The sequence below is a fragment of the Abramis brama genome (genome assembly GCF_963993115.1).
Source record: "Abramis brama genome assembly, chromosome: 6".
NCBI classification, from domain to species: Eukaryota; Metazoa; Chordata; class Actinopteri; order Cypriniformes; family Leuciscidae; genus Abramis; species Abramis brama.
The window spans coordinates 33,262,826-33,274,995 of NC_139968.1; the positions used below are offsets into that span (position 1 = coordinate 33,262,826).

Consider the following 12,170-nt stretch of genomic DNA (forward strand, 5'->3'; position numbering starts at 1 on the left):
TCTCTCTCTCTCTCTCTCTCTCTCTCTCTCTCTCTCTCTCTCTCTCTCTCCAAATAAAGGGGGGGGGGGGGGGGGGGGGGGGGGGGGGTTGTTGGGATGTAAAAAAAATAATCTTGCATCACAATAAGTGTATTGTGATTGTCAAAACATTTTAGTAACTAAAGTGAATTTTATTAGGTTTAGTGACAACATGTTACAATGTTTATATTGTACAATTTCTGGTAAGCTACATGTTTTATTATTGCTTAAAACAAATTTCAGGATTTCAATTCAGTTCAATTCCTGTGATTTGATTTAATATTGACTCATTTGGATAAACATTAGGTACACAAGATAGGCATTAATTTTTCTCAAGAAAAAAACTCACCTAATGCTGTAAACATACAGAGAGCCCTATCAGCTGGTAGTATTATTTAAGGTTAAAAATAATTCAAATTAAATATAATGCGTTTTTTATTATAATAACATCTTTATTTAATGATATAAGTAAAAATATAATAAATATGTAATATAGTACACATATTTAGCTAAATACTCTCTAAAGCTCTTTTTTTTTTTCTAGCCAACTAACAGCCTATTATGGTCATCAAATGGCTTTCCTGACGTAATTGTGATCTCCAGCTGTTTTATTGACCCTATCCGCGGTTGAAAAACACTGATTGATCGATATTATGTATGATGAATATTCATTTCGGTAAGTTGTAGACAACTGTTTCTTAGTTTTAAGATTGTTCATTCGTGTTTATTTACTATTAGCTAGTAGAGATGATCGGTTCATGTGCCGCTAGGGATCTGTCACGTCACATTTACAAGCGCCAAAACGGTATTTATATTGTTTGAATTTCGTAACAAAATTGACAGAATCTGAAAGCTGAGATTTTTTTTATATCATAAGTAAGCTGCTCTGTCTAGTCTGTCGGTCTCCGTGTCCTCTTTGCTTCGCGTGAGAAAATGGATGTGTGGCGTGAGAGCGTGTGAAAAGTGTCAATTGCCTGAGTCTCACGGTGAATGCGTGAGAGTTGGCAGCCCTGCTGTTTGATTGCACAATACACTGCTTCCTCACTTCAAAGCGGCACACAAAAAAAAAAATGAAGAAAAGTATGAAAAAGGGGTCAGGTATGGGTAAGTGGGAGGAGAAAAGGCAATAATATTGTCTAACGTGATATTAAATGTTAAAAAAATTAAAATTAAAATTTCTAACACATTAAAAAAAAAGTTTTACAAATGCTGAACATTTTTCATCTAAAAATGACATGGTTGGTGGAGTATAATAAAATAAAATTAAAAAAATCTGCATTCAAAACTTTTACTTTTACAACTATAATAACAACGAAAAGTCAGAAATTCCAATCAACGCAGAAATCAGATCAACTTCAGAGTTTAATATTCAGACAGGAAAAAAGGACAATAAAAATAAAAATACACTTTTAACATAGGCTACAGTCATTACAACCAATGCAATAGAATATCTTTCCTCTAATGCTGCAAATCAATGTGCTAATAAAAGTTTCATCTCATAATTTTCGTATCACCCCTCTCCCTCACTCTAGGTACTGGGGAGGGAACCTAAATGTGGGGGGTTTTGCTACAAACCTCTTAATTTCATGAATTAGATAAAGCCACCCGAGGCTTGATTGAGGATGCCTCTGGTTTTGAATTGCTTTAAAGTACAAAAATAACGAGTGACCCCGCACACCTATTCTAAAGTGGACAGTTCGAAGGCCCCGTTGTCAATTTGAGGGTGATGATGAGGATGATGATGATGAACAGTCTCTGGTGATGTTAGGAGTGGGCAGATGAGCTGGAAAACATGAGAGAATAAAGAGAAATATGGATGAATATAAACAACAATCTTATTTTCAGTTTAATGTATTTAGTGTGATGACTAGCAGGGAGTGTGTCTGTCTTCTCAAACTATGAAATTATCAAACTTTTCAATATGTAAAAAATAGCTAACAAAATACAAAGGGCAGGATAATGTCTCTACTCACCATAGACAGAAACACTGAATGTTTTTGATGATCGTTTCGCTCCCCTTATCTCTAGTTGATAAACTCCAGCATGTTCAGTTGTGGTGTTTGTGATGGTCAGAGATCCAGTTTGATCGTCCAGCTTCAGTCTGTCTCTGAATCTCCCATCAGGAACATCATATGTGGAGAAGATTCCAGCAGCTTTACTGATTTCAGCTATCAGAGAGTTTTCAGCTCCAAATTTCCACAGTATATCAACATTGTCTTGTATTTCAGTAAGATCAGTGTTTAGAGTAACAGAATCTCCCTCCATCACTGACACTGACTCACCAAACACACCTGGAGAACATGAAGAGGTTTTGTCACTGATTAAGGCTCTTACAAAGCCTGAAATTAGTTTGTAACCTTTAAATATGAATTGAAGAACAGCAGCAGAGATGCTAAACAAAATGGAAGGTGACACATCAACAGTCAGACTATCAATCAATATAATTGAAATCTTCAATGTTTTAAAATGATCTTCTGTAGCAAAATAAATAAAAGTTACATGATAAATTAATTGTAACTGAAATGCAAATAAATGACACCACACAAATATAATAATATCTTACCAATGAGACGGCAGAAGCACAAACAGAACAAAACAAGCGTGAGAAACATTTTCAGTTCAGTGAAAACTCAAACTGATTAAAGCAAGCGTAACAGAACTGTTAATCTTGTGTGTGAATCCTCCCCTGACAGAGAGTGATCCTCCTATAGCACAACCGCTCTGACGCATGTTATATATGGTTACATACAGTCTTATAATAAGACTAGATGTAAAAACTATGTTTTTAATAGTGGAAAACATAATTGTTTTTTATCATTTTGATAATCTTTAAAAATGTAACATTGATGATGTTAAATATTTAAAAGTAGAAGTATATTGTGTGAATATTGTATGAAAATATATGATGAACATTGTACAGTGAAATGGAGCGTAACTTCTAATTTTAAAATGGCTGTGTATATTTATTCAGCTCTCATTTTCAGTGTATGGAAAAAGTTAAAAGCGTGTCTGACCTCACATATGTTTACTGATGTTCATCGTCTGAGTCAAACTGAAAGATGCGGCTGGTGTTCTTCAGAGATGCGGTTTGATCTGTTGGTGGACCTACTTGTTTGTGAGAGAGAATGTCTATTTAGAGCATGTGTGAATATGGGTGAAGAGCTTCTTCCTATTCTGCTGCTATAAAGTCTCTATTCTACTGTACAGAAACAATAGGCCTAAACCATCATGAGAAACTGTGTCTGACACAGACAGAGAAAAGCAATAGCAAAACATTGATCATATTTAACACATACAGTGCATGCAGAATTATTAGGCATGTTGATTTTCTGATCATATTTTATTCCCAGGCACATTTTGGCAATTCCAAAACATATTAATCTTAACTACTATTAATTTTGTATTTAATCATTTATAAGCGATATATACTTGTTCATGATGGCTGGAAATGAAAAACGCCTTTAATTCAGGTGTGCAGAATTATAAGGCACGTTTTCTTTTACAGATAAAATAAACCAAAAAAGAGATTTAACTAAGACTGAAAAGTCAAAAATTTATTAAATGCCCATGAGAAGGATGCAATACTAGAGATTGCAGTTAAGGCATGACCATTGGACAGTGAAATGCTCATTGGGTCAGCAGGTTCAGACAAACACAGGTGGAGAAGAAAAGACACATGTAAACTGCAAAAGAATTAAGAATGAAGGTGAAGAATTAAGTGTGAAACCATCAGGAACCCTTTAGTCTCCAGTGCCACCATTTTCCAGAACTGTAACCTATCTGGAGTCTCCAGAAGAGCAAGGTGTCAGGATCTCAGAGACTTGGGTTAGGTAAAGAATCATAAAAATGTACCCCCTCTTAATAAGAATCACAAGCTGAAGTGTAATAAAATACATGAAGACTGTTTTTTTTTATAGGCTTTATAGACAGACAGATTGAGAGTGACTCTTGAAGGACCAGCACCACATCCTCTTCTACCACTGTTTGGAGAATTCATCTTCCAGAATCTGAGAGTAAGTTTTGGGAGTTCATTTTTAGTCCATCTCTGCAAAACGGAATTCAGGGTATGGACTAAAAATAAACTAAAAATAAACTTTTAAAGCTTGTTGTTTAGCAGAACATCACAGTTATATATGATATGAGAATATAACGGGAAATACAGTATATTTAAATTTAAGGAAAATAAAAATAATATTTTCAGAATGACAATTTCTTTTTTAAACCTAAAAAAGCACCGCTTCCCACTATCATAATTAATGTTACCATGTTCTGAACAACACATCCTTTGGTTTTCCATCAAATGTAATCTAACTAGGTGTTTCGATAAAAATATTTGGATTTTATATTTAAAAAGTACCTCAAGTTAGCATCAGCTAGCTAGTTAGCTAACCAGCTAGCATCAGCTAACACTTTTTCAAATAGGCTGATTTTCAGCATGGTTCATGAATTAATATTAATATTTATCTACTGTTATTTTGGCTTGTCTTTTTTATTTTAAGCTTAAACTGCTTGTAATCTGATTTTGCTGTAACTGTATAAAAGCAAATTGCTTTGTCAGAGTGGGGGCATACTCGCTGTTTATCCAGCACCGGCTGTGGAATCAACAATGGTCTGGTCTGCTCTGTCGAGTACGCTCCATATTTTCTCCCTAGGGGGGTCCGGGGGTATTCCCCCCCTGGATTTTTTTTTGAAAAATAAACCATTAAATGGCATTTTCTGGACAGTTTTGTGCAAAGAAATGGAGAAATTGAGTCTTACATGATGTGAAAAACTGCAAGGTTAAGAGCATACTTTGCATTGTACTATCAACAGGTATTAGAACATTTAGCATTTACATTACTGTTAATCAGCAGTGGTGGAATGTAACGAAGTACAAATAGCCTACTTCATTACTTTACTGAAGTAGGCTATATTTTTCACGTAGTTGTATCTTTACCTATCTGTAGGCTACTTTACTTAAGTAGAATCAATAGTGCATAGGCCTACTTTTGACTTTTACTTCGTTACATTTTGCACCAATTATTATACTTTCTACTCCACTACATTTCTACAACGTTTCGTTACATTTTCTGATCAGTTTTTCCCCTGCCAAAACAGGGATTGAAAAAAATCTCCTGTTTTTGGTGCTGATGGTGGTGACGCTTTCATGTAACATAGCCTAAGGGTGGCGCTGCCAATAAAGCACCTAAAAGCTGTCACAAAGAACCGGCAAAAGTAATGATTATGAATATGTAAAATATAGCAAGGAGACATTTTAATTGTTTATCAATAAACAAGTGTTTTCTGTGTCACTGCCCTGCATAGATGAAGTTGACATGCTGACTCGCAATCTTCGCAGTAGTGAACGCGCCAGAGAGAAATGTACATTTCATAAGGATTACACAAGCAGCAGTATGTTTTCTGTCGTTTTGAATTGTTCGGTTTAAAAGAAGACATTTCAAGCTTTCTATAGATACTTCTCAGGTCTGTGAGGCAAGTAGGCTACCTTATACGCTGAGTTTCGGTTCATTTATGAGACAAGCTCCAGTTCATGCGCCGGCGCCTCCGTGTCGTGATTATCTATTGTCTGCTATATTCTTCTTAATTATTAAATCCTAGCAATTGGTTGATGAAACATTGATTAAAATTAAGATATCATTAATACAAAACGAAATTGACTTTAAAGAAAGACTTTGTGCTTTCTGTTTGAGGTCTCTGTGAGAGTTTTAAACAGTCTTTTAGTGCCGCTTTCAGAGCGCTCACGTCCGTAACATTGTTTTTTCCTCATAAATGCGAACATGAAAAATAAAATAAAATGAATATTATGTTCTGTTCTATTATGTTCTGTGGAGAGCCGACCCTTCTTCATCCGGTGGGTAGTACTTTGGTTTGCAGTGTAATTCACAGAATTACAAAAAAAAATATTTTTTGTGTCACGTCCATGGAATGTGTAGCCTATTTCCCTCATATTAAATATAAAACGCATGTGTAGACTGATATTTTTCTAATGTCTGGACTCCTTTATTAAAGGAGTATGGATATATAAACAGTTTCAATATTGGTATTAAATTACTTTTTCTGAGAATTTATTTCAAAATTTATTGAAATGTGTCCCCCCGACGTATAATGGCTCCTACGCGTATGCATGTTGTAATCTGTCTCTAGAGGCGGGGTCTGCTGCAACACGAGGGCTGTCAGAACAGGACATCAGCAAAGACTTTAAACATCAGTTTACTGTCGGATTTTACAGGTGCAGCAGTGTAAACAGAGTCACTGATTACAATGGGTTCGTTTAATACAATTTAGATAATCTGTCATCTTCACGTGCACTGCAAGTAACACACAATTATCACACTGAATAAAAGGGCATAAATGAGTTAGTTTTCCTGTGCATTCATGCTGCTGGTAGTCCTCAACAACCCACCACATTTATCACGACCAAAGAAGAAAGGTGTATACCAGTCAAATATATCAGTAAACCCCATTATCCTCTCTATGAGAACAGCAGCATCTATTTATAGCGAGTAAAAGTAGTGCCATTCTTAGAGATGTGATTCTCTGCTTTGGACACTAGAGAGCGATGATGCGATTGTGTTACATTTGACAAAATATCCAGCAGATCTTAATATTGTGTTATACTGTCTGCAGTTACTATGTAATGCAGTTATTATCCAGTCAAATTTCCCTAAAAATAATAACTCAGGAACAGTAAATTACAGACAAAGAAGTACAGAGACAGGTGCGATTAATATGTTTATTCATTTCCATATGATAAATTAAAAGTAGAACAATTTAGTTGAGTTTCTGGATGCTGTTATATCAGGGAACCACTAAATTAAAATAAAATTTCATACACCACAATACCAAAATATATGATACAAAGAGTCAAAACAGATATATCCTGTCTGAGAATAAATGTGGTCAAGAGGTGTGAGTCAGTGTGCACTACTAACTCTAACATCAGATCCAGTACATACAGTATTTGATCATCGTTTCTTGGGGATATTTTCATACACAGCATCCGTCTTTGATTTCTGTAAGGAAACACAAACTCAATCAGGAACCTGATGATGCGACAGTTTAAAAGCTAATGATAGAATTTTGCTTCAAATTCACTCAGAGTGGAAATTAATTGCAGACCAATTCCACTGTTTAAAAGATTTTCTTTTTCTTTTATAATGTATTTAACTGAATGCCTCCTGATTACTTCACAATGTAGAACTGTAGCATCAACACTGAAGCACAAGAACAGAAGCTAGAGGAAATGACATCATACATGCAAGTCATTTAGGTAAGCGTATATTCAGGGCAGCATTAATGCAACGGCCCCGGGCTGAGGATGGGCTCAGCAGTCCAAAACTGTTAAATCTAAAACAAACAGGCAAAAGTTATCTTCAAAAATGAACAAATGGTGTCAATGAGTTTGAAAAAACAGAACAAACGGACTGTGTGCCAATATGTAGTTCATGCAGTGATATATGTGTGTATCTTTTATATGACAGACCTATAGGTTCGAATGATGGCATTTATTCCAGCAAAAAATAAAAATAAAAGGCTGACACCTTGCACTTTGTGATTTAGAAAAAATGAGTGAATGTAAGTAATAGTTCTGGGGGATAAAGGGCCCTCAAAAGGTAAAGCCCAGGGGCCCCTTAAAATGCTGGGTCAAATGCCAACTTTCCCTGTTTTTCAGGCCCCTATGTATATTTTCATGTTGGGAAAAATTTTTTCTGTGGTAAATAAAAGAGCACAATTACATAAGGACAAGCATAAGTCTCCTCGACCACGGCAAACTTCGAAGTATATTGTTTTAACCCGTGATGGATGAAATCATGTATGACCATAGCGTTTGTATGTCATACCAAAATGTATGACCAAGGTTAAAAAAAAAAACCCCACAAAAGTTGGTGGCAGAATGTTGGGTACTGACAGCTGGGTACAGACACCGTGTCTACACTGAACACGACTAAACAACCATTGAAAATGTATTTGTCCTTCACGTCAGAAGTAGCGCAGGCGTGTGGAGTATGACAGAAATAGAATCAGGACTGAGTAAAAAGCAATACTTTTCTGTGCTAAAACATTTCGATTTATGCTAATGAACTTTTTTTAGTTGCAAAAAGTACATACACAATGTAAATAAAAACATGCTTGAAAACACTTTTTTTTTTTAAATCTGCACCCAAGGCAATAATTATAATGGATGAACTGTTGTTCACAGGTCTGTTCACTGACCTTCTGATGCAGCAAACTTCAATCTGACTAACTGACTGCAACACAGTCATGAAGGATCTTACCTTTTGTCGTGTTGTTGGTTTACACAATGCTGAATCTGTTCTGTCTTCCTCCTGGATCTGAACTGCTTTAACAATAATACAGATGAGTTAAAAACAACAGAGCTGGCGTTCTTGTAGAGAATTTTGTATATATCTGATTCAAATGCATTAATATTTATAGTTAATAATTGAATTCCTGACCTGTTTTTCTACATTTCCTGCAGATGCAGAAGATCCCGACTACAGCAACAATCATCAGAGATCCAGCAGAGATCAACACTATCAGAGACACTGAGACTGGTTCTGAAGTAGACTGACTGTCCCATTCTGAAATGATAAAGAAAGAAGTGAATGCATCAGTCTGATCTACAACAGAAGACAGAGATCAGGTCAGTAAACACACACATCTATCATCAGAGCTGTGGTACCTGCACATGTGTGACAGAGTGTGTTGATGTCCAGATGTGTGGTCTGGTTGCTGATGGGATTGTTCAGCACACAGCTGTAGGTGTTTTTATCCTGATATTCCACCTCCAGAGGTAGAGAGAGACTGATGCTGAGATCACACACACTGATGCTGGACAATACACTGATTCCTGCGTACCAGGAGAGAGTCGCATCACACACATTCAACACCGAACACACCAATGAACAATTTGATGAAGATGATGATGAAGAACAGTCTCTGGTGATGTTAGGAGTGCACAGTTGAGCTGGAAAATATGAGAGAATGAACAAAACCACAATTTATTTTCAGTAGAAAAGCAAAAATCTGGGTTACAGTGAGACTCACAATGACAGTGAACATGGGGCAGATCCGCAATCATCAAATACTCACTGTGCAGTGACCAGATGTGAACAATATGAGTGTTAACATGAGTTTAATGTGAAAAAAAAAAAATCACACACTATCCTTTTGTGTGTAAAGTTATATTTAACTCTTTGCTTTGACATCACAACACCTTAAACACTAAAATGATTGATTTAAACAACTTTACAGCTCAAATAATACACAGGTTTCAACAGATGAATTAATGTAAGTGTTTTTATAAAAACTAATGTAAGTGGAGTGTAATGTTATTTTATAAAATAAATAAAATAAATAAGCATTACATTTCTGCTTTTAAAATGTCCAAATACTGACCCCAGCGCCTCTTAGTAAGTGCCTTATTTTTTCTTTTTTGTAAAGAAAATGGGGGACAAATCATTATTTTTTGTGGTAATCAAACTTATGCCATAAATGCAGCGAATTGAGCTTTTAAGGGTAAGTTCACCCAGAAATGTAAATTCTGTCATCATTTACTCTTGTAACCGGTTCTACTCAACCTGCTCTGAGTGGGATTCGAGCTGCAGTCTCTGGTGTAGGAGTCGGGCGCTCTAACAAGAAAGATAAAGATCATGGGAGTGAGGTTTACACACAGATCTTCCTGGACTACGACTCACCCTCATTTCATTCATCTTTGGAACACAAATGAAGATATTTTTAATGAAATCTAAGATTTCTGTACCTCCACTGTCAGTCAACATAACTACCACTTTGACGCTTCAATAAGTTCATAAAGAGGCTGTAAAACTAATCCATATGAATCGAGAGGTTTAGTCCACATCATCTGAAGAGACTCGATCGCTTTATATGATGAACAGATTTGATTTAAGCTTTTATTCACATAAACATTCATCAACGCACACATCAATTATGGTAAGTGGAAACTCAAGCATGTTCAATTGACATGCAAGAACCAATGAGGTTCATTTTCGTGTTACGCAGCATGTTTGAGCTTCAAAATATCTATGAAAAAATATCTTAATTTGTGTTCTAAAGATTAACTATTATTATTTTTTTTCAATGTTGCAGGGCAATGTTGCTTGGGCACTTTCCCATTGAAGGGGAACACATTTCTATCTGGAGACTTAAGACCGGTCATGGGCCCTGTGTCTCACCTGGTTGCCCGTTGATGGCAACATTGCTCAAAAAGTTGCCCAGTGTATCATCACCATTACAGCTTTGACAGATGACAGAATTTCATTTTTGGGTGAACTCATTTGTAGGATGAATCTCTTTAACTTTTGCTGAACTCAGAATATTCCTTTCACAAAACAAGAATATGTGAACATTTGGACAAATAAACTCTCTACTCACCATAGACAGAAACACTGAATATTTTTGATGAATGTTCAGCTCCAAATATATCAAGTGTATATTCTCCAGAGTCCGAGGTTCTGGTGTTTGTGATGGTCAGAGATCCAGTTTGATTGTCCAGCTTCAGTCTGTCTCTGAATCTCCCATCAGGAACATCATCATATGTGGAGAAGATGTGTTTCTCTCTATTGATTTTAGCTATGAGAGAGTTTTCAGCTCCAAATTTCCACAGTATATCATCGTCTTCATTTATTTCAGTGACAACAGAGTGTAGAAGCACCGAATCTCCCTCCATCACTGACACTGACTTCACTTCATCAGCACCAAACACGTCTGGAGAACAAACAGAAACAGGTTTTATGCAGATTAAGGCTTAAGACTAATGGTTTGTGAAGGATGAAATCAGTTGCGGTTTGAAAATAAATATCAATTATGCTTTGACAAATTAATTTTTACTATATTTTTTGTCATTCATGATTCAGAAGTATTTAGTTAAATAATTTGAATGATAGCTGGGCATGAATTTCCATTTGTCCATTTTGTATGAAACTAATACTGTATATAAAATCACAAAAAAGCGGCACAATGGATCATTTCATTTCTGAGCCTCCACTGTTCGAGTTTGTTCATTATAGACATTTCCATTATCCATTATTATAACATTTTAACATATTCCTATGTCTTTTCCAGGCATAAAAATTACAATTTAAAAAATTCCTGACAACCAGAGACCTGAATGTATATCTCAAAATAAAGTTTAGTTTGATTTGATTTGCGATAACAAGTGTAAATAGTCTAATCTAAACCATAGCAGTAGTTTGTCACTTTGTTCTGAAACAAATGTGAGATATTAAGCCTTAAAATGCTTTTAAAACTTACCAGTTGGACACCTCCAGCACAAACAGAACAAAACAAATATATGAAACATTTTCTTCAGCCGTTCAAAGTCTGATCTAACAAGACTATCTGCTGAAAACACTCAACATATGTGAATCCTCCCACAACAGAGACCATCTCTCCCCCCTCTCTTTCTCTCCCCCCCCCCCCCCTTCTCTCTCTCGCTCTCTCTCTCTCTAGTTTAACAACAATCTTCATCTTTATCATTCAACAAAGATAATGTTGAAAGTTTTTTTGACTGTATTTATTACGTAAAAATAGAAGAATGGAATATTGTGTGAATCTCATTACATTCATCCTTACATGATAAAGTAGATCTTACTGGTTTTATAATTCAATTGAATATCCATATTTAAAACTCTAGCAGCTCATCTATTGAGTCAGACTGAAACCGCAGCGGTCGGGTTTTCTTCAGAAATGGGGTTTGATCTACTGGATGGACAAACAGCTTTTGCAGAAAGGGGCCATTTGTTTGATGTGTGTTTAGTTTGTAGATGATGAGCTTCTTCCTGTTTTGGTTTTTATGAACCTCACAGTCTGACTCTACCTCTAAATACAACTATTTCCAATAAAATAGAAATAATCCAATAAATCCATCAAATCTGATGCATGTAAAACAGCTCAAGAAGATTCACAGTTCAGAGGTCAAACTGGATTCTTTGCCGCATCAAAAATCATACTACAATAGAATCAGCTCTTGGATTCTCCTCTTCTTCTCTACCTAAACTCCTCCTTAATGGTTTATACAATGCTAGCTTTAATGCCAGGTTAAAAAAAGGTCATTAGGCCAGACTCATGTTCTTTTCAAATTACACTACAAATATTACAGCAGTATTACTGACTATTAGTGTCAGTATTAG

The 12,170-nt window shown here is 35.7% G+C and overlaps 1 protein-coding gene across 7 annotated transcripts in view; it reads right to left on the reverse strand.

The window, feature by feature from the left end:
* Positions 1 to 6,737: 6,737 nt before the first annotated feature.
* LOC311084750 (SLAM family member 5-like) overlaps positions 6,738 to 12,170 on the reverse strand; it is a 47,726-nt gene continuing 42,293 nt past the window's right edge. For 4 of the 7 annotated variants that reach the window (XM_084117000.1, XM_084117001.1, XM_084116998.1 and 1 more), the window contains 5 exons: positions 10,414 to 10,746; positions 8,702 to 8,986; positions 8,475 to 8,600; positions 8,295 to 8,359; positions 6,738 to 7,031 (listed from right to left, as the gene is read on the reverse strand). In XM_084117000.1, coding sequence (XP_083973126.1) covers positions 6,984 to 7,031; positions 8,295 to 8,359; positions 8,475 to 8,600; positions 8,702 to 8,986; positions 10,414 to 10,708 — 819 coding nt within the window. In that variant the 5' untranslated portion in view covers positions 10,709 to 10,746 and the 3' untranslated portion in view covers positions 6,738 to 6,983. The remainder of the gene's footprint in view (positions 7,032 to 8,294; positions 8,360 to 8,474; positions 8,601 to 8,701; positions 8,987 to 10,413; positions 10,747 to 12,170) is intronic. The other 3 variants (XM_084117002.1, XM_084117003.1, XM_084116999.1) reach the window with 1 other exon arrangement.